Consider the following 24,249-nt stretch of genomic DNA (forward strand, 5'->3'; position numbering starts at 1 on the left):
CGACCAAAACAGACTCGACTCGGTCATGATCAATACATTTTAAACATCCATGTCGGACGGGTTTGGCGGAACGGGATTATTTTTGTTGTTGGAATGTTTATCGGAATGGTGTTGTTAAACAGGTAATGGAATCTGGTTATCTTGATTATTCCATTTTTTTTTCATTCAAGACAAACTCCAGCTCGTTTCCCTCTTCTTCTGAAACGTTTCCCGACCATTTATATAAACATTCCTGCGTTCGTCACCACCAAGCTTACCACTGAAACATCCACATCCTTTATCATTTTTAACCTTCGACATGTTCAAACTATTTTGTTTTTCATGGTTTAAATACTAGTTTAATCACACCATTCCCATGGTGCATTGGTGGAGCAGATGAGAAAGACAACGGACTTGGACTTGATCAGGAACCCGGAGGACAACAGCTAGAATCTGGATAAAGTAGCAAAAAAGCAACTTGAATAGAAGCGAAGGAAGTTAGAAAAGCACAGGAGATAAACAAATTTTTTTGTATTTATTTTCTTTGTCTCACTTTTGACAACTTTCGCTCCAGAGACTTGGTACGATATTTTAAAGTTGGCCGTAAATCAGCCGAATAATTCGCCAGAAGTGGCTTTTGAGCAGCTCTAGCCGTAAAAATGGCATTAAGTCGGCTCTATAGTCGAATGTAGAACCTGGCTAACAGAGCTAGTTGGTTCTATGTCCTCTTATAGAGCTGCTCAAAAGCCACTTTTGGCGAATTATTCGGCTGATATACGGCCAACTTTAAAATATCGTACCAAGTCTCTGGAACGAAAGTTGTCAAAAGTGAGACAAAGAAAAAAGAAAAAAAAATGTTTATCTTCTGTTCTTTTCTAACTTCCTTCGCTTCCATTGAAGTTGCTTTTTTGCTACTTCATCCAGATTCTAGCTGTTGTACTCCGAGTTCCTGATCAAGTCCAAGTCCGTTGCCTTTCTCATCTGCTCCACCAATGCACCATGGGAATGGTGTGATCAAACTAGTATTTAAACCATGAAAAACAAAATAGTTTGGGCATTTCGAGGGTTGAAAATGATATGGGATGAGGATGATTCAGTGGCAAGGTTGGTGGTGACGAACGCAGGAATTGATGCAGGAGAAGCAATGTTTATATAAATGGTCGGGAAACGTTTCACAAGAAGAGGGAAACGAGCTGGAGTCTTGATTGAAAAAAAAAATGGAATAATCAAGATAACCAAATTCCACAATCAATTTAACAACACCATTCCGATAAACATGCCAACAACAAAAATAATCCCGTTTCGTCAATCCCGTCCGACATGGATGTTTAAAATGTATTGATCATGACCGACTCGAGTCTGTTTTGGTCGAAATCTATTTTGATTGATATAAACGTCATGTGCTCCAAGCCCTGTGACAGCACTGACAAACTTCTTTACAGCTTGTAGGCTTTATATAGGCTTACAGGGCTTAATTTAGTTCTTACTGGTTATAGTGCCTATAAGCATTAGGAATGCTTATATAGAGCTACTTAGCACTGAAAAGCTGTTTGCTCAGAACAGTGCTTAGTGGTTACCTGGGTTATTACATCTGTGATGTTCGTCTGGCTGACATGGCTATTCATGTGAACTCACATGCCTCGCAATTTGGGATGTCCACAGTGACTCTTTTACACAAAGTTGTATATGTTTTCAAGAAAGTACTCGCTCAAACGTAGTTTTTGCATGGGTGATTTTTTGAATATTGAGATTGCTTTTGATGCCGTGCCATTCAATGTCATATTGAAAGTCGCATGACGCCACAAGCTACCTCCAATGAGCTATAGGCTCTCTTTACGCTTATGCGTTTTACAGTGTCCTTTTCAGGGCATTGATTGAACCCGTTGTGGTAGGGGCTATGAGCTCTCGTTGCGCTTATGCATTCATTCCCTCTTCTAGGGTACTCCTTCCTATTTCATCACCTTTCGCTTTCCTAATTCCCATCCCTTGTCCCACGCTCCCTCAGGTAAATTATGAAATAGGCTTATATGTATGGCTATGGCACAAATGTCCCAAATGGAGGATAACGTGCCTCTGGAGCCGGCCTTCTGATACCTGACCTCGGTGCCGGTGCTGGCGCTGGTCCATGTGCATTTCTGCTGATGTGCAAATAGTTATAATTGCGCGGGCTCGACGTTAACTTACATAAATCCCAGGGATTCAAACCTAGGAAGCCAAGAACCTGGAACACGAACTCGTCGTTTTTATCAATGACGCCATCACTTAGAGTGAAGGACGATATAAGCTATATAAATTGTTCTTCGTATTGCTAGCTCCTCTATAAATGGACTTGTTGATCCAACATACAAGAAAGGGAAAGTATGACGTTACCACATGCGCGTAACTACAACCCATTTGGCCCCTCAGCTTCAATGTCTTGTGCGCTTGTTGTGCACCACAGCCTGCGTGCACGACTTCAGAGCTGGGGAGCCAGCGCACGCAATTCATCACAATTATATCTTCGTATCTTTAAATTTTTTTTTTTTTACTTATTCGTTTATTTGGAAGGCTCGGGCGCCACTTGGGCATAACAGAGCCGAAATCGTCTTTACATTTTTTTTATGTTGATTTTACATGTTGTTTTTTAAATTTATACTGACTTAATACTAGGTTAGTTTTGGGAGCCGAAGTACTCGCGGCTGTTTCGAGGTTAGGGATAACAATTATATAAAGTTGGAAAGGAGGGAATTAAGGGACTTATACTAAATTACTTGCTATCTTATACTAAAAACCTTGATGGGACCGACTGTCCTGATCTGTAACGGGACTAAACAGAAAGGGCTTTATCGGAAGACAACGACAAGAAGAGGACAAACGGAAAGGGGGGGCAACGAAAGACAGGGAGCGAACAACAAAACCAAATTTCGGGCAACGAAAACAAGGAACGTACGAGATCAAGTTCTGACATCAACACGTTTCAAAAACTGGTAAATAAGATCCATGTACTCCAAATCAAGGCCTGCCAACACTTCTCTAACGGGTTTCTGTTGTTTTCCTCGGACCCGGAGAGTTTCATACAGCTCAGATCTGACTTCACGATGCTCATCGCATCCCCACACGACATGTTCGATATCCTGGTAAGCCACGCCGCAGTCACAGAGATTGCTTTCCGAGAGCCCAATACGGAAGGTATGTGCGTTTAACAAATAGTGGTTGGACATCAGCCGACACATTACACGAATGAAATCGCGGCCTAAATCCAACCCTTTGAACCATGGCTTCTTCGATGCCTGCGGAATGATGGAGTGCAACCATCTACCCATCTCTCCATCTCTCCATTTGTGTTGCCAGCTGATCAAGGTCTCCTGACGGGCTAATGCAAAAAATTCGTCGAAGGCAATTTGACGCTCGTAAATATCGCCTTCGCTAGCGCCCACCTTAGCCAGAGAGTCCGCTTTCTCATTACCCGGACTTGAGCAATGTGAAGGGACCCAAGCTATGGTGATGGTGTATGAGCGTTTGGACAAAGCACTCAAGACTTGGCGAATTCCATTCAGGAAGTACGCTGAGTGCTTCATCAGTTTCATTGACCGAACAGCCTCCAGAGAACTTAGACTGTCGGTAAAAATGAAGTAGTGCTCAGGTGGGAGAGTGCGAATGTACTCTAAGGTGTAGTATATAGCCGCTAGCTCAGCAATGTATACCGAGCATGGCTTTTGAAGCATGAAGGTGGCGCTATGAAATTCGTTGTAGACACCGAAACCAGTCGAATGATCGGTTTTCGAACCATCTGTGAAGAACTGTCCCCAACAAACATTTTTGCTGTACAAGAGTGGAACAAACTGCTCTTAAGCAAACTTAAGCTTAAGAAACTGTTATTCAGCTAGTTCTGTTACTTGGGTCTGTCCCCGCTAACATGCCCGAACTTACTTGCAAAAATTTGTGGAATACACACGGAACGAAAAGATTCTGGTATTCCGGTGATCTCATCCTTCATGGACAGATCAAAATCCACAGAGGAACTGTCGAAGTCTGAGAAGTTATCACGATTGGTGTTAACCGGAGATGGGCTTACCTCCAACGTCATGTACCAGTAGTACACACTCATAAAACGAGTTTGAGGGTTCTGTGCAAGCAGCTTTTCGAAGTTTTCAATGACCAATGGATTCACAACCTCGCATCGGATGAGGAACCGGAACGATAACTCCGCAAAGCGGTCTGTCAGAGGCTGTACACCAGCAAGTACCTCTAAGCTCATAGTGTGAGTTGAGTTCATGCAACCTAACGCGATCCGAAGGCAACGGTACTGAACCCGTTGAATCTTCAGTAAGTGTGTTTTCGCCGCGGATTGAAAACAGAAGCTACCGTATTCTAAAACCGACGGAATGGTTGTTTGGTACAGCCTGATCAGATCTTCCGGGTGTGCTCCCCACCATGTTCCGGTAATAGTTCGCATAAAATTGATTCGCTTTTGGCATTTTTGTATCAGATACACAATGTGCTTCCCCCAGGTGAGAAGACATGCTATGAGTGATTGTCTTACCCATCAGAACGAGCGGAAACTTAGCCGGTTTGTGTTTTTTAGAAAAGACAACCATCTCAGTTTTCTCCGGAGAGAACTCGATACCCAGCTTGAGAGCCCAAGTGGACAAATTGTCCAAAGTATCCTGTAATGGTCCTTGCAGATCAACTGCTATTGATCCCGTCACAGAAACAACACAGTCATCCGCAAGCTGTCTTAACGTGCAATTTTCCATGAGACAATCATCTATGTCTCTGACATAAAAATTGTAAAGAAGGGGGCTTAGACATGAACCCTGGGGGAGACCCATGTAACTAATTCGTGAAACTGTCAAGTCACCATGAGCAAATCTCATCTGCTTCTCAAACAGCAAATTATACAAAAAGTTGTTTAAAATTGGTGAAAGGCCACTTTCGTGGAGTTTGTCGGAAAGAACATCGACACAAACTGAATCAAAAGCCCCCTAATATCCAAAAACACTGAGCCCATTTGCTGTTTTTGAGCAAAGGCAAGCTGAATTTCTGAAGAAAGTAACGCAAGACAGTCGTTCGTTCCTTTGCCTCTGCGGAAACCAAATTGTGTATCTGACAACATGCCCTTCGATTCAACCCATTTGTCCAGTCGAAAGAGAATCATCTTCTCCAACAACTTCCGTAGGCAAGACAACATCGCGATTGGACGGTACGAGTTATGATCCGACGCGGGCTTCCCTGGTTTTTGAATAGCTATCACTCTCACTTGCCTCCAATCATCCGGAACGATGTTGTTATCCAGGAACTGATTGAACAAGTTCAACAAGCGCCTCTTAGCGACGTCAGAGAGGTTTTTAAGCATGTTGAACTTGATTCGATCCATCCCTGGAGCAGAATTGTTACATGAAAGGAGAGCAAGTGAGAATTCCACCATCGAAAACGGTCTATTCATGTCATCCCTATCTTCGGAAACGTTACGAATTATTCGCTCCACGGGTACGAAATCTGGTCAAACTTTTTTTGCGAACTTGAGAATCCACCGGGGAGAGCTTTCCCGATCCTCGTTAACCGACGACGCGTTACGCATTCTTCTCCCGACGTTCCAAAGAGTTTTCATCGAAGTCTCGCGCGACAAGCCCTCGACGAAGCGACGCCAATAACCGCTTTTCTTCGCCTTGATCAAGTTCTTAAACTTGCGTTCAAGGGAAGCGTACCGCTCAAAGTTTTCGACCGTACCGCGTTTACGAAACTCTTTAAACGCCGCGGATTTCTCGCGATAGATTTCTGTACACTCACTGTCCCACCATGGATTGGGGGGTTTCCTACGAACCGACGGACCTGGTACTGGCCGACGTTGTGCCTGGAGCGCGCTACCGATGATCAGTTCTGAGAGAAACTGATACTCTTCCCGCGGTGGAAGGACTTCTACAGATTGCACACCGTCGATGATTGCTTCCGCGTACTTCCCCCAGTCAATGTGTTTCGTGAGGTCATAGGTGATGCCAATAGATGGAAGCTGCTGTGGGCCATTGGAAATAGAAACAACGATCGGCTGATGATCACTACCATGGGGATCCTGGATAACCCTCCATGTGCACTCCAGCGATAGTGAGCTCGAACAGATTGAGAGGTCTAATCGGCTGTCTCTAGGACTGCCATCTTTAGCTGGAGGTGCCACTCGCGTAACTTCCCCAGTGTTCAAAATTGTCATGTTGAAGTCGTCGCAGAGGTCATATATCAAAGATGAACGGCTATCATCGTACAGTTCCCCCCAGCCTATACCATGGGAGTTAAAATCTCCCATCAGCAGCCGTGGCTCAGGCATAACCGAGCAGATGTGAGCCAGATCTCTGCGAGATATCGCAGTTCTCGGTGGAAGATAAATGGAGGCGAAACTTAGGCTTCTCCCCCGGATAGTCACTGCACATGCGACGGCTTCAATGCCTGTCATCGGGTGTAAATCGACTCTATAAAATGAGTGCTGCTTTTTGATCCCTAAAAGCACCCCTCCATACGAGTCGGATCGATCAAGGCGGATGATATTGAAATCGGTAAAAGGTAGGGTCACATCAGGTGTCAGCCATGTTTCGGAGAGCGCAAAAACATCGCATTGTAAATTGCTAAGTAAAAATTTAAAAACGTCTAATTTCGGTACTATACTACGACAGTTCCAGTGTAGCACAGAAATCATATCTTCGACCTCGGTGGTTAAATTAGCCATCGAAAGATACGATTGTCGCAAGAAGAGGCATTTTAGAAGCCAGCTGCTTCGAAAGAGGGGACACACAAGGAAGAAGTCCTTTAATAATGTTCTTCACTGAGTCGGGAGCATTGAAGAAGTTGAGAATGATGTCTACGATGCAAGACAGCGTAAACATCGGAGCACCAAGGGGTTGTTCCTGGTTCTCTGAATGCTGTCCCTCTGGCTGAGAAGTCGAAAAAATTGGAACATCTGGGATTTTTTATGTTCCCGGGAGCGAAGGAAAGTCCCGTTCATCTTGGATTTTGAATCCAGGAGGTGAACGTTTGGTGCCTTTCTTAACACTCCTAGAATTTGTCACGGTGGGTTGGGGGTCACTGCTAGGCAGATTCCGAGGTTTTTTGGTTGGTCTCTGGAGCCTCATCCGTTTCCTCGTTTCACCTTTGAAAACAAAGGGAACCCCGTCTCCAACCTCAGAGTCGGAGCCTTGATCATCGAGAGACAAAGACGAGTAGATGTTGCGTGATTCAACGACCGGAGCAGCTTTCTTCAGCATCTCGGCGTAGCTTCGCCTTGAACGCTGCTGCAACGACCGTTTTTGATGTTTTTTTTTGCTGTATGTACTTCGGGCAGACATTGAGATCATGTGGACGGTCACTGCCACAATAAACACACTTGGGTGGCGTTTTACACGCACCGTCCACATGTCTCTCCCCGCATGTTGCACAGCGAGGTTTGTTGCCGCAGTACTGGGCAGTGTGGCCCAGCTGCTTGCAATTGGTGCAGTTCATAACCTTTGGTACATACAGCCGCACAGGTAGCCGAAGTTTGCCAATAACCAGCAGGTCTGGTAATGCTGATCCGGAGAAGGTCACACAAAACTCATCCGATGGTGTGTAAACCTTTTTCTCGCCCTCCTGGCAGACCGAATGCAGTTGCCGGCAGTCCAGTATCTGGACAGGAGGAAGAGAAGGGTTCTTGAAGCGACCACAGCCTTGCATGATCGTTTCGCAGGTCAAAGATCCTTCGGCGACCTTCCCCGAGATCTCGACCTGATGGCTTGGAATGTAAACGAAATATTCAAGTGTGAAGAGCTCATAGGCCACAATCTCATTAGCCTGCTTTCGGTCACCAACCGAAACCCGAAGCTTTCCTGTACCAACCATGTCAATGGCGATAACAGAAGAAAACCGCTTTGTCAAGTCCTTGCTAATCTGAACGGTGTTCAAACGTTTGCCTTTGGGTCGGAAGAAAACAACATATGGCCCGCCAAAGTCGGGAGGGTAGGCCTTGAGGCGGGGGGACGTCGAAACAGATTTACTGTTGGTGTCCATTGCAGAAGCGTCAGGGTGAAGGGAGACAAAGGGATTAGCATTTACATCGCCATGTTGGCTCGAGCAATCCGATGCCAATAATGTAGCTTCGTTGATGCGGTACGACGTACCCCCGCCATCTTCATCATCGCCCATTGTGGTAGCTAACTACCACCACGGGGCACTCAAAAATTAACACTATCACGGGGACGAGAAATAATCGAAAAACAAGGGACAAAAATAACGCTACAGGAAAAGTGAGAAAAAAAAATGCTTATATACCAAATTAAATCTAATCAAAGAGTCAGTGGAGAGGGGGAACAACGAAGGGTAACTTTATGTACTTATCTTTGTGCACTCTGTATAGCCACAGGCTTGACGACGACAGCGATCGGATCGCCCGCACTGGGAGGAGGCGAGCTGCTGCTGAGCGCCCGTCACGCTCTCTGCTCTTCTCTCGGTGGGCTGCTGTTGTCGACGACGATGAGCTTGGTACTCACTGGAAGAACCCGATCACGGCCGCGCGAGCGGCGTGGTATGCGGGGGGTGCTGCACTGCTGTGCTCGATAATCGGTCAATCTGCCACGTGATACAATAAAAACGTGAAATTTTCTCAAACTAACTGAACTTTTGCGGCAAAAATAGTGGCCTAGCCAACCGCACGCGTCCCACTAGGGATAACCACTTAAACACTTGATCACTCGGAAAACTAGCGCTATGGAAATTAGCTTCCGAAATGGGAATATCTGGAGACAAACCGGACGAACGAAAAGTTGCGACTGTCTCACACGAACGCTCGCCAAAGAGTGTATCTTTAAATTAGTTGTACAGATAGCTAATGAATTTGAAAACTGGCAAACGTGGAACGCTACTTTGGGCCAGCGTTTATTAAAATGTTTAATGCATTTGTTTGACATGTTTTATTTCATATCATGATATTCTTCCGGCAAAGTTGTTCACTAGCCTTATGGTGCTTAAGTGGTGGACATTTCGGTAGGAAAATAGAACCCCACCGCAATTTCTTGCATGAATTGCCATGGAGGAATTCATGAATGAATTTTTGAAAGGAAAGTAAAAGTAATTCCAGAAAGAGTCGTTGGTGTAATTCTCGATGGAATATGTGAAGTAACCTTAGGAGAAATTCTTGAAGAAATATATTTTCGCACATAGAGCGTTCCGGAAGTCTGTCGCTACAGATACCACTTCGTTCCGAGGGTGAACTCTATTTACTCGAACAGGAAAACTACACTTCTATTGGTCGTATGGAGTACTGGTACCAGCGGTAGTTTACTTCTGACTTGCTTACTTTTTGACATAACCATTTCGATTGCCAGATGGTCAATCACAGATTATCTATACGCAAAAAGCTGTACTTATTTGTACTGATATATAGGGTTCCGAATTACTTGGGCACCCGCGTTAATTCCCGGTAACTCACAGCAAAACAAATCAAAATATCACTTGCCGCATATTTTCCAAACGCACTTCCGTAGGTATTGACTGGTTTGCTGAATATGATACACCGCGCGGCCTTTGTAATGTTCCAAACGCGCATTTGCACGAAATTCCACGCGGCAAATCCTCTAGGAAAGGAACAACCGCACTTGAGGAAACGCCGCAATGTTATCTCCCATAAGAATTGAGTAAAAGGGGAGCAAAAATCGCGGCTGTTCCTTTCCTCAGGGATTTGCCGCGTGTACTTTTGGGAAAATGCGCTAATAATCATTCCCGCAACGGGATCCACAGTCTGAAGCCGCACAAGTGCTCAAAACAAATATTACACGCAGACGAGTGCTCTTCGGCAGCACAAATATGGGTGAGGAAGAGATTTCCTATTTGATTTTGCTGAAAGTTCGGCACTGGTGCCGAGAACTGGCACTAGACTAGGTGCAGTAAAATCGTTCAAAATCAACTTTCCGGCAGAAAATCTTCACAACAATCACTGTTGACAACAAGTTCACGCAATAAGGTATCTGATTCAGATGGAAGAAGTGGACGAAAATGGTCGTTTCGTTGTGAATGTAGGTAGTGCACAGTTTTGTTTACTTGTTGTACCGGGAATGGGGTAAAAAAGCCTACAACAGAGAGTGAGTGACCACATGGATCACAGAGCGACCCTCAAATTAATCATTTATTTACTAATGGTTCACACAAAATCCTCGTAAGAATCCTTGAGAGAAGCGTTTGAAGGATTATTGGAGGATTACTGGAATTGCTGCTGCAATTCTGCTGACGGAAATTTTAAAAAAATATTTGGAAAATAATCCTATGAAATTCTTGAATAAATTTTCAAAATTATCCATAAAGAATCCCGAAAGCATGCATGTTGCAATACCCAAAGGATTTTTGGAATAATTTGTGAATGAATTTCCTAACGAAATCTGTAGAGGAATTCCTAATGAATTCCTTGAAAGAGTTCCTGAAGAAGTTACTTATGGAAGCATTTCCAAAGTAAACTTTGGAGGAGTTCCTGGAAGAGTACATGGGGAATTATTAGAAAGAATCCTTGGGAGAGTTTCTGGAGATTCCTGAGGGGAGTACCCAAAGAAGAAAATAGGTATAACGTGCCAACTTGGTGTTCTATTAATTCCGCAGTTAATTATCACGAGCTTTCTCATCCTGCATCCCTGATAAATTTGTTGGAGGAATTTGTTAAGAATTCCATAAAGAAACTTTTTTGGAATCTACGGAGGAATTCACAAGAGGTAAATGTATAAGAAATATTTTTCCACGATTAAAATATAACCGATTCATAAAAAAGTGATCATTTTTCATAATAAAATCATAAATCTATATATATAAAAATGACTTTGAAGTCCCTTTGAGGCAACAAAACTCACGAACGGCTGAACCAATCGGGATGACTCTTGCAGGGTTTGATTCGTATTCATTGTGGCTGTGTTTATAAGTGAAAAAAGTTACGAAAATCAACTTCAAAGAAGAGCAATTGAGAAATAACTGAAATTGTTATGAGCGAGGAAGAAATTCAAAACGATCACAATAAAACCAATCTAGAGTGCGGTGCCAAAATGACTCCCCAGCAGATGTCAAACAATCACAATCAAAATGGCAGTACAACGTCTGCCGGGACAGCTAGTTGTTAATAAAGAAGTAATGGTAAGTGCAATAATACACTACAAAATTTCCATTAAAAAAATCAAAAAGTGCATAAATAAATCAAAGCTTCCAATAAATACTTGATTTTTGAGCAATACAAAATTCGGAATTTCCACAAATAAGTCAACAATTGCAATAAATAACGAATCTTTTCCACAAAAAAAGTTTAAATTTTCCATAAATCAATTCGATTTTTTCATATTTAGTTTAAAAATTACCAATTGAAAAACAAAAGCAAAACGCAAGCTAAAAATAATTTAGCAATAAATGCGCAACAACGATAAATCAACTTGAATGCATTTCTCGCAAGAAGCAACGGTCGAACCATGCGACGAAGCCGCATGGAGGATTGAGGAACTGAGGCGGCAGAAGGCCGCCGTATTTCCGAAATCCAACACGCTTTAACTGCGTCCATTCGGTCCTACACGCAACCTGAGATTGGCAGATTCTAATACAATTGGGTATGAAACATATACAAATATTGTATTAGGGCCTTGCAAATACAAAAATTGGTAGGTGGCAGTATACCAAAAATTGTATTGGCTTCCTAGAATCTGGAAAAGGAAAATTTCGCATGTGTGCGTGTGCTCTGTCGCACTGGATTCTCATTATTTGTTCTATTTTTAGACTGATCATGGCAGCCGCGGCGGCATTAAATACCAATACATGTTTAAAAAGAAATTCGGGCGGCAGCGGGAATCGAACCGAGACACTATCATGGTGATACACAGTATCCTGCGCTCTAACCAGCACGGCTATAACTGCACATGAATAGACAAGAGGCTGAAAGCCATCATCATCAACACAAACGTGGCTTGGTGATGGAAGTGATACAGCCGCCACACTGCACAATGAGTGCAGAGCCGTATTTGCGAAAACTGTTTAAGCTTCAGCTTTAAGTTTTTAGACACATATTGTGTTTTAGAAAGTTTATTTTCAATTGTTGACCCTATTCCCTATTATTGTTATGTTATGTTATGTCTGGTTAAACTGATTCAATGCTTTCTAATAATTTTATTTGCGATGCCATGACGGATGGTGATGGATCGTTTAATTAGAAATTCCACCAATAAACGGCAAATTCTAAATTTCATATATCTCAGGACTCTCACCACTTAGAAAGTTGGTGTCTTCGACAACGTTGTTAAGTGAGTCAAGAGCTTACAGTTAATGGTCCACTAGGCGGCGATAGTTACACATTTGTAAAATCATTCAAATGATTGATATTTTTTCGTGAAGTAATCAACAAGCTGTAAGTTTGTTTTCTTTGAACGTGTATAAGTCAAGTCAAAGGTTTTTCAAAGAGCTATGTATTAGTAATAATTGTGCAATGTCGCATTTCATTCGGTTCACTTGATCCAGAGATATAGCAATTAAACGAAGAACACTCAAATATGAACTACTTTATTAGAGTTGCGAAATTTCCATACCGTACATCTTAGCACCATGATTACTTAAATATTACTTGTCAGTAGACGGCGTTAGTTGCAAATTAGTAGAAGCATGTATCTTTTACATATTATCTCGAACATATTCAGCAACCTGTAACTTTCTATAATGTGTAGGGAATATTCTCAAATTTTATCTGCTAGTTGCACAACTAATTAGCTATAAATGGTACAAATTTGAGCTCGATTGGATAGTTTTACATGAAGTTGAAGTGACTCTAGTAAAATGTTTCATATTTGAGTGTTCTTCGTTAAACTACTATATCTCTGGATTGAGTGAACCGAATGAAATGAAATTTTGCACATTTATGACTAATATATAGCTCTTTGAAAAACCTTTGACTTGACTTAAATATGTTCAAAGAAAACTAAATTACAGCTTTTTGATTGCTTTACGAAAAAAAACATTCATTTCCATAATTTTGCAAATGTGTAACTTGCGCTTCCTTGTGGCAAAATTTCGAAACAAGTGGACCATTAACTGTAAGCCCTTGACCTACCAAACAACATTGTCAAAGACACCAACTTTGTAAGTGACCAGAATTCTGAGATATATTAAATTTAAAATTTGCTTGACCTCTAGCACCGCCTAGTGGTATAAACAAAAGCATGCTAAGTTTTTAAAATCGCCTAAAACATTTTTAGCAAGTTGTATCCTTTTATAAAGTCCACCAAAACTATTCAAATTTTGATTACTTGTTCCTCAACGAGATTGATTTAATTGGTGCAAATTTGGGCATGATTGATTAATCAACTTTACACGAAATTAGAGCCATTCTATCTATATCTAGTTTTTGACTTCCGTTTATCAAATTACTGTACCTTAGGACTAAGCGAACCGAATTAAATTAAATTTTGAAAGTTTGTGACTAATGTATTGGTCTTCATGTATCGTTGGACTCGACTAAAATATGACCAAAGGCAAAAAAGTTGCAATTTATTGAAACCTTTTCGAAAAGTTCTAATGATTAGAATGTTTTATCCAAGGGCTGAAAGTCTCTTGAATAAAGACAAATCAATCGAATGTTTTATTTTTGTAAATTTGCTTTAACTTTGTAAAACATTCTGATATTGTTTAGAGAATAATTAATCATCAGATTTTTGGATAAGCCACACTTGATTGACCGTAATCATTTTACAAAAACGAAAAAAAAAAAGAAATGACAGAACTTGGCAGAAACATTTTTGTCTTCGTAAAAACGACTCTAGACCCATTGTGCACTGAAAAGCCCGCATCCAGCAGGTTGTTGTTTGCAAGTAAAAAATTCCATGTCGACAATAGGACGCGAAGCTCAGCAGCGAAGCGAAAGTTATTTTTAGACGCAACCCGGTTCAACTTCTCGGGTTTGAATGGAGGCGTTTGTGTGTAGTGGTATGAAAGCTATGGAACCGTGTATCGCATCTTAATACAACGAATGGATTATGATTTATCACATTTTCTGTACGTTTTTAATACATAAATTGGTAGAAAAGGCATATCTCAATTTTTGGTAGCTTTTCTTGTTTTGCGTGTAGGGAATCCACAGATCCAAGAATTTTTCCGGTATAATGTGAACAGAGATGTTATCCCTTTTGAAAGTCCGACGAGCGTTGGCGAGTTCGGACAGCAAGCGATTGCCTGTTAAATTGCACACCAAGGTTTTGCCGCCAAATCAGTCTTTGTACCATAGTCCAATGATGTAGTATGTTCAAAATCTTTTGGTGGGAAAACTATATTTTTTTATTGCAATTGTTGATTTACATGTAGAAATTCTGACATTTTTTTGGTCAAAAATCAATTATTTAAGGGAAGTTTTTACTTATTTATGCCACGGTGTGTTGCGAAGAACAAATTCAAAACAAAAAATTCGGCATGTCTGAAAATTTGACACAATTAAGCTGAGACTTCCTCCTTTCATTAACGATCAACACCGAAATAAACTGTCGGGGGGTCTAGAGTATTTTTTTTTTCAAAAATTTTCTGCATAGGGTATCGGGATGCTTCGTTGGCATAGTCCCCTCATTCGGCCTATCTTAACGTTAACCAAAAACTCATACAAACACGCATAACTGGAGATCGGAAAAGCTATGCGCCACACAACTGTAACATTTCGTTTCAATTTTAGCATTTTGGAGCATTAAAATTGAATGAAAATGTCACTTTGTTTAGCTTTTGTAGACGCCATGATTCTTCGGCTTAGTGGGTAGTCTATATACATGATTATAAATGGCCTGATTCTGGAACATTTCGAATTGACTTTTCGATAACTGAACATTTTATGCGACGGTCAAAGACGCTTTTATGATCTTGTATATTTGTTTTCGCAGAAAAATAACTATTTTACAAATTAAATGTGGGCCGAATATTGAGGACATTTTTTTCACTATGTACCCAAATCTTGGCCCATCAGTAAAGTGACGTCAACAACACCGAAAAAGTGACGTCAACCACATTGCTTGCGATTGAACCAGAAAGAACGAACGGGAAGAAAGATTTTGTGTGCGGTGACTGTTAAAATATAGCACAAAAATGGAGTTGCATTGTTTTCGTTACTAAATTAAGAAAGAACTTCAGTTTAAGTTATTTCTTTATAGCTATGTGAAAATTTGGCTCCGAAAATGTAATTTGAAAGCAAGATTGGTGAACAAACAGTGATAATACTTCAGCAGAAATATTAAAAAATTATCGAATAAGTGGTTCTAGCGTTTGGAAAGCAATAGGCCAACGTTGTATCCACTAATAGGCCAATTTTTGTACCGTAGACCAACGTTGCATACCATCGCATCGAATCTTTTCAACGTAATTAAGTAAGTTCTTGAATATTTATGCTAGTTTACTTCCAATTGCAGAAACATGCACTGCCTAGAGTGCGTGATAGAGTGAAGACATCATTTATACTGCTATTAATTCACGAGTTATGGTCAAAATTGTCAAGGCGGCTGGCATATTAGGCCAAGGAACGGTACACATACCCTATGACACATTTCACGCACTTCTACACCGCAGTTTTTGAACTTCATCGAGCGATATTTCCGGGCTCCTGCTATCGATTTTGATTCTTTTTGCAACAAAATGAAGAGATTTACTTATATCCTTCTAATAATAATCGAAACTTTGAAAACTGCCTACAGAAAGTAGCAAATTTCTTGGCGTGTAGTCAAAATTTGACGGAATGTGTCATTTGATGCACATTAGCGAGGACACAATTATATGAAAAATGTTAAGTCTCACTACCTACACAACCTACTTTTTTAATTCCGTTTAGGTCCCATATCAACTGTGCAAAAAATCAGCTTGAATTGAGAAGCTGTATTTTCACGCCAGCCGATCAAAGTTTACATAGAATTTTCTATGGGACTTTTTTGAAGAAAAGCTGCTGGAGGGCACCCAGTATACCCTCAAATCAAAACGCTGATGAATTCTCATATAAAATTTCGCGATAAATTAGACCTTTGAAATACCATAAGAAGTTTGTGGAAAAATCTATTAAAGTGAAACGGGACGCCGTGTTATTTTTCCTATCTTGCCTCTCTTTCTAACACGAGTCTATCGCACTGAAGATGCTGAAAACCAATCAGCATATGCACTGCATACACAATGATAAGTTTTTGTTGCATAATATGAAGTAGAATCTGAGATTACCATCTTAGTAGCAACAGAGCAATGGTGGATATTTCCTTCGGTTTGCCCTTAAGGCACATGCGAACGAATAAATGACGAAATATTCATTATTTCATGCCAATTATAACATTCAATCGGTTTAATGTCAATACCTTTTTTAACAAGAGTCATTACGTTTCGTAGTTTTGGAAAGTCTTGTTTTTTATAAAAAATCCTTAACCGTAGTGTGGCCAGCAAAAAAAACACCCGTAGAAGGCCGGCAGGGTACCCGGGTACCCACGAAATGGAAATGATCATATCTCAGCGATTTTTCCACCGATTTTAAAAATTTTTGCCTCATTCAACTCAGAAACTCATTATCTATCGAAATCGTATTTGGTTGGACCGGTCCGATCACCATAGGTACCGGAAAATCCGGATTTCCGAATCCATGTTTTTATACAATACAATATACGGGATTTTCGGTAGGTTAGTAGCAATTTCGGTACCAAGCATCGTAAAATTGCTTTGGCATATAGTATCTGACCGGCCTGGAATCATAAAACGTGTTGACTTTGAAACGGTGATTTCGGAACACGCTTCCCGTGGGGCCATGGTTGACCATAAACACTTTAACGTATCCTAGTCTTAACAATGTGGGTTTCAATATGGTATAAGGACATGCTCCCAAAAATATGGATTTTCCCAAAACCACGGTGATTAGATCGGTCTAACCAAATATTTTCCCGATAGATGATGAGTTTCTGAGCTGAATGAGCTAAAAATTTCCAAAAATCGATGAAAAATTAACGGAGATATGTATGATCATTTCAATTTCGTGGGTACCCGGGTACCCTGCCAGCCTTCCACGTAATAAAAAAATGCAGGAGCCCCTCCCCCTGCCCCTCCTCACTTTAAAATTCGGTCAACCCCATTAATAGATGTATATTCACGAGTTCTAAGATCTAACAGAGTTCCAACATCCTAGTCTCAATAACCATTAAAATATCGAGATTTGAAATTGAAAAAGGTACCCGGGTACCCTGCCGGCCACATAAGTGTTAAAACTTGTATCAATGCGCACTATTCTTGTTCAAAATGAATTACAGATTTGGTACATAAAGAAGAGTAGTGATACTAAGATAAAAGGTATGATATAACGCATAAATATTTATTGCTATTAGAATTCAAACTGATATGTTAAAAAATTAATTGTGTATGTTTTTACAAATGGTTACTGTTATATAAAACAACTGAACGAAGCTAGTAATCGTCGTAGTGCTCTGATGACTCTGGAACTTTCAACTTGTCCAAAGTTAGACCAAAATCAAAATGGACGGTCTCACTAGCCAGTTCGCCATATCGTCCTAATCCTGAACCAACGGAATTACAAAATTCTGGAACATGGAACCGCAGGATGTGGAACTTGGAACTGTTCCAAGTACACGAATGCCTTTTGCCCTTGGAAAGTTCGGAATAACAAATCGTACAAAGTTTTGCTGTACCTTTTTTGAATTCTCTGACGCCAAAGGCCTCACACGTTTCTTAGAGTTGTTGATCTGATAGCCGCCGAACTGAGCCAAGGTCACACGAGCAGCCACACACACGTCACATTTACACAACATTCCACTCCTTGTAGATAAACGCTGAAACTTTTTGTACTTGTGGACTTCCACGTTTTGATTTTCATTTATAGCAAATGACCAACAACAGCAAATTTGCTTAGGGTAATCCGCTTCTCAAGTCAATGTCCGGCAGAAACTGATTTTTTACCAAGAGCACTGTTTTCACGGATATTTGTCTTACATTTGCGTTGCGTTTTTGACGTTCCAAAGTCCCAGTTCAAAATTTTCAGAAATCAATATTCAAAAAATTTCTAATTCATCATGTGTTACCTTATAAACTATTTGATCAATTTTTCAGCGTGACTGACCATTCGGTTCGCTAGGTATGTGCTCCTGAAATTTCGTCGTGGTTTCGTTCTACTACCACCTTAAGAAGGCTTAGTCATTATAATAGCTAATATAACATCCTTATTAATAAAGAAATTCACACTGCATTTTTTTTTGTTTCTTGGCTAAATTAACGTTAATTTGAATGAAAAAAAAAACTTAAAAAAAAAAGTTGCTCTAGACCCCCCGACAGTTTATTTTGGTCATAGTCGCAAATGAAAGGGGAAAGTCCAAACTTGCTTCTGTCCAATTTTGAGACATGCCGAATTTTTTTTTTATAAAGTTATACAAAAAAGACACCGTGATGCACTTTTTGATTTGTTTATGGAACTTTAATAGTTTATTATTGCTCCCACCCTTACTTATTTATTGGCAATTTTCGAATTATTTATTGAGATTTTCTAATTTATTATGGGGCGTTTAATTGGCTGCCGTTTTTTACAAATCCTTGGGACATTGGAGCTCCGAAAAATATCCCAAGTAACCATTAAGCCGTAAAAATGGCATTAAGTCGGCTCTATAGTCGAATGTAGAACCTGGCTAACAGAGCTAATTGGTTCTATATCCTCTTATAGAGCTGCTCAAAAGCCACTTTTGGCGAATTATTCGGTTGATATACGGCCAACTTTAAAATATCGTACCAAGTCTCTGGAGCGAAAGTTGTCAAAAGTGAGACAAAAAAAAAGAAAAAAAATGTTTATCTTCTGTTCTTTTCTAACTTCCTTCGCTTCCATTGAAGTTGCTTTTTTGCTTCTTCATCCAGATTCTAGCTGTTGTCCTCCGAGTTCCTGATCAAGTCCAAATCCGTTGCCTTTCCCATCTGCTCCACCAATGCACCATGGGAATGGTGTGATCAAACTAGTATTTAAACCATGAAAAACAAAAAATAGTTTGGGCATTTCGAGGATTGAAAATGATATGGGATGAGGATGATTCAGTGGTAAGGTTGGTGGTGACGAACGCAGAAATTGATGCAGGAGAAGCAATGTTTATATAAATGGTCGGGAAACGTTTCACAAGAAGAGGGAAACGAGCTGGAGTTTGTCTTGATTGAAAAAAATGGAATAATCAAGACAACCAAATTCCATTATCTATTTAACAACACCATTCCGGTAAACATGCCAACAACAAAAATAATCCCGTTTCGTCAATCCCGTCCGACATGGATGTTTAAAATGTATTGATCATGACCGACTCGAGTCTGTTTTGGTCGAAATCTATTTTGATTGATATAAACGTCATGTGCTCCAAGCCCTGTGACAGCACTGACAAACTTCTTTACAGCTTGTAGGCTTTATATAGGCTTTCTCACTCTCTCTTCTCTCTCTCTTCTTGGCGTAACGTCCTCATTGGGACAAAGCCTGCTTCTCAGCTTAGTGTTCTATGAGCACTTCCACAGTTATTAACTGAGAGCTTCCTCTGCCAATGACCATTTTGCATGTGTATATCGTGTGGCAGGCACGAAGATACTCTATGCCCAAGGAAGTCAAGGAAATTTCCTTTACGAAAAGATCCTGGACCGACCGGGAATCGAACCCGTCACCCTCAGCATGGTCATGCTGAATACACGTGCGTTTACCGCCTCGGCTATATGGGCCCTATATAGGCTGGGCCCTTTATATAGGCTTACAGGGCTTAATTAAGTTCTTACTGGTTATAGTGCCTATAAGCATTAGGAATGCTTATATAGAGCTACTTAGCACTGAAAAGCTGTTTAATGGCCGTTATAATGCTCAGAACAGTGCTTAGTGGTTATCTGGGATGTTTAGTTATATATTGCCTTTTGAAAACTATAACTGAGTGTGTTATAAGGACTGTTCATTAAAGAAAGTGGACATCTGTTTACCAATAGTTTAGAGTTAAAACTAAACAAAAAAATTTGAATTTTTGCTCAGTGTGTAAAAACATTGTTCACTTCGGCAACACTTTCAAAGAAAAATGAAAAAGTAAGAAATTTCGAGCGATAGGTCGTATTAGCTTTGCGACTAGAAGATTAATTTTGCACAAATGGTGTTCCAAAAAGTTGTCGTTTCGAGAATTGGCTTACTAATACAATTACGGGACCGCATTTATTTTTAACGCTAAGCAGGGGACAGATGTGCCGGATGATGTAGGGTACATCAGAACTGAAAAATTTGGGAACAAGTTTTTAGTGTGGCAAGCCAATCGTTCATGTGGCTTAAAAAGTTCTTCGAATTTCACAACGGGAACAGTCAATGGTGATAATAACAGAAAGGAATGTATCAAAAATCGGCTTCTACCTATCTACCGAAAACATACGGATCCTCTTTTGTTTTAGGCGGATCTGGCATCCGCTTATTACGCTTCTTCTACACTAGAGGGTGCTCAAGACGGAAAAAGTCGATTTTGTCGAAAAATGGCAAAACCCACAAAACTTCTCTGAACAGCGTCCTGTGGAAAGATACTGGACAATAATTAAGCGGCATCTTAAGAAAGATGTAAGAGAAGCAAGCTCTGTTGATTGATTCAAAAAAATTTGGCCTGCGGCACAACGAAATGTTATGGAGAAAGTTGTGCAGAATCTAATGGGAGGTATCAAGAGGAAAGTTCGAGCGTTCTTCCGAAAAGCCAAGTAAATGTTCAAACTCACGTGAATTTGGCCACATGTATGTTGATTGTCATTTATAAAAAAAAAAACTTATGAATTTGTTCGAAAATACATATTTTCTATTGAAAAACAGGTGTCCACTTTCTTTAATGAACAGTCCTTAATGTTGATATTAAGATGATCAAATCACATATTAATTTATTGTAACTGACTTTGTTATAACTATGGTATATTACAAACTTGTTTTCAGATAGATTCCAACAAATATATCTACATATATAACCAAATTTGTTATAGATATCAACCGTTGATGAAATAACACAGCGTAACAAAAATTACCTTTTGGTCTGTCTCAAAAGCAAACTTATGTGTTTCTGACAGATTTTGGGCCGCTGAATCCGAATCTGGGCTCAGAGTTGCTCCAGCACGTCACAATTTTGAGCTATACCTCAATTTATAGGGCAAAATATACGTTTTTGGGCTTTTTTGACTGCAAACCATTAAGCATGGAAATATGTTTTTAACCAATCAAAGGAAAAATTGGCCAATTAACATCTAAATTAACGAAAAATCGAATTTTAAAGTTTTGAGCAATTTATGTAAGGTACTGACATAAAATGCTTAAATCTATCAAATTTGATTTGGTAAAACGAAATATTTTGCATGAGTCGTTGATTTAGATGTTAATTGACCAATGTATCCTTTGATTGATTGATTGATATTTTTTAATACTTCCATGCTTAATGGTTTGCAGTCAAAAAAGCCCAAAATTGCATATTTTGCCCTATAAATTGAGGTATAGCCCAAAATTGCGACGTGCTGGAGCAAATTTGAGCCCAGATTCGGATTCAGCGGCCCAAAATCAGTCAGAGACACATAAGTTTGCTCTTCAGACAAAACAATGTTGCGCTGTGTAATGTAATGTTTTTGTTATGCCTTTCTGAGGTACCATGCATTTCTTGGCACATCTATTCCCCTTTACTATAAAATTGACTCAAGGGAAACATGTTTCAGAACAAAAAAGATATTGCGCCAAAAAAATCGAAGGGGGTGTTTACTAGCGTGGGACACGAAAAGACATTTTACTCCTATACACTTTTTGAGTTCCATTTTGGCCCCATATCAACTGTGCAAAATTTCAGCTCGATCGGAGAAACTATATTTTAGCGCCAGCCGTTTTAAGTTTTCATACGATTTACTATGGGGAAAATCACTTTTTCAAAGAAAAATCGCCACAGGTTGCCCCTTAACCCCTAAAAATATATCGATGAATGATTTCTGTTGGAAATTTTACGAGGAACAAACCCTCTGAAGACCGCAAAGCGCAAGGAATACCAATAAATAATAAAATCACGTCATTTTATCGATCGGTTAAGGTTTAATAACTTTGTCAACGAATGTCGCATCGCTTTGCGGTCTTCGTACATCTGATTCCTCGTGAAGTTATCTACAGAAATCATTCAACGACTTATTTTTAGGGATCAATGGGTGACCTCAAGCGATTTTTCTTTGAAGAAGTAAATTTTCCCCATAGTAAATCGTATGAAGAACTAAGAATGGCGGGCGCTAAATATAGTTTCTTCGATCGATCTGAAACTTTGCACAATTGATATTGGACCAAATGGAACTCAAAAAGTATACAGGAGTTTTCCATTTTTATATTTTTACATATAAACCGTGTACCAGGTTAGTGTTTACTAGAGTCAGTCTAGTTAGAGTCTGGCGGACTGTCACTTTCGATCGGCCAATCGAGCATGACGTCACGGTGTAGCATTTATCGGTGAGGACACTATGACGTCATGCTCGATTGTCTGCGGTCGAAAGTGACAGTCCGCCAGACTCTAATAATAGGGACTCTAGTGTTTACGGGTTAAAGACGTGATTATTCGATGTTGTTTGTTTTCTGTGGTTGGTGTTATTTCTTACTGTTCAAACTGTTCCATATTGAACGGCAACTTCGTCTTGCATGTTCGAAAAACTCAGTTCCCTATCATTTTCACAACAGTTATTTATATTTCAGGTTTCGAGATGTCCAAACATATGTTTGATTCCTTACATGTTAATCCTAATATAAAACAGGATATCGGGTTGAGGTAAGTAAATAGATAATGCCGTCAAGCATTGCACAGTGGGGAAAAACCGACCCAAAAAGGCACCTAATTATTGCGGCTGATTGCGATCTTTGAAGCCCATCTTTTCCGAATGGAAAAATGTCAAGGAATCGATTGGTGATACTTTCATTCACCGGAATTAAGTGTAAGTGTCCATTTTGCCCCATTTTCCCCTAAAAAACACTGTTTTTCTGAATTAAATAACCAACCATTTTTTTCTTGATGTAGAATTGACAGGAGCATTCTGTGAGACACACCTTGATTTGCGTCATTGACTGAAAGTGCCCATTTTTCCTCATTTTCCCCTAAAATACAGTTATTCTGAATTAAAAAATAGTTTCAACTGATTGCGGCCAACTAACCAATTTTTACCTGATGTAGAATTAACCGGCACATACTTTGGGGTGCACCTCGATATATGTCATTGAGTGGAAGTGCTCATTTTGCCTCATTTTCCCCTAAAAATACTGTTTTTTCTGAATTAAAAATTAGTATCAACTGATTGCGGCTACCTACCATTTTTTCTTGATGTAGAATTTACAGGTACATTTCTTGAGGCACACCTCTACCCGTGTCCTTGACTGGAAGTGCTCATTTTGCACCATTTTCCCCTATAAATACTGTTTTTCTGGGTTAAAAAATAGTTTTAACTGATTGCGGCTAACCAACCATTTTCACTCTGATTTAGAATTAACCGGCGCATACTTTGGGACGCACTTCGATCTGTGTCTTTGACTGAAAGTACCCATTTTGCCCCATTTTCCCCTAAAAATACTATTTTTCTGAATTAAAGACATGTTTCAACTGATTGCGGCTAACCAATCGATTTTTGCTTGAAGTAGAATTAACCAGCGCATATTTTGGGGCACACCTCGTTCTGTGTCTTTGGGTGGTGGTGCCTATTTTGCTTCCCCTAAACTACGGGTTTTCTGGATTTAAAAATAGTTTCAATTGAATGCAACTAACCAATATTTTTTTCCATAAATAGAATCGACCTATGCATACTATGGAATACACCTCGCGCTATGCGTTAGTCTGAAAATGCCCGTTTCACCCCATTTCCCCCTAAAATACTGTTTAGTTGGTTAAAAAGTTTGTTCCAACTAACTAAAACAGTGTTTTAGGTGGACATGAACCAGCCTCGGGCTGGGCTGAAAATCTCCCTAATAAAGCTAATAATAATAAGTGTTTTAGGGGAAAATAGGACAACATGACCACCTCCAATCAATGACACAAAGTTTGTCTGACAATATGCTCTGATCAATTCTACATGAGGAAAAACTTGTTTTGTTGGCTTAAGCTGTTAGCTTAAATTGCTTAACTTGTTAGCTTAAATTAGTTGAAATTGTTTCTCAAACGAGAAAAACGGTGTTTTAGGGGGTAAAGGGGGAAATGGGCACTTCTAGTCATAATGCATCGATTAATTTCACATTAGGAAAAAAAAAATGCTTGGTTAACCGCAATTAGTTGGAACTAATTAGGGGAAAATTGGTTAAACGGGCAATTA

General features: G+C 40.0%; 1 protein-coding gene across 7 annotated transcripts in view; it reads left to right on the forward strand.

The window, feature by feature from the left end:
* Positions 1 to 24,249, forward strand: part of LOC134285314 (glutathione hydrolase 1 proenzyme-like) — a 768,131-nt gene that overhangs the window by 444,851 nt on the left and 299,031 nt on the right. For all 7 annotated transcript variants that reach the window (XM_062845885.1, XM_062845879.1, XM_062845881.1 and 4 more), the window contains one exon: positions 22,652 to 22,724. In XM_062845885.1, coding sequence (XP_062701869.1) covers positions 22,652 to 22,724 — 73 coding nt within the window. The remainder of the gene's footprint in view (positions 1 to 22,651; positions 22,725 to 24,249) is intronic.

This window comes from Aedes albopictus, chromosome 1, assembly GCF_035046485.1.
Source record: "Aedes albopictus strain Foshan chromosome 1, AalbF5, whole genome shotgun sequence".
Lineage (NCBI taxonomy): Eukaryota > Metazoa > Arthropoda > Insecta > Diptera > Culicidae > Aedes > Aedes albopictus.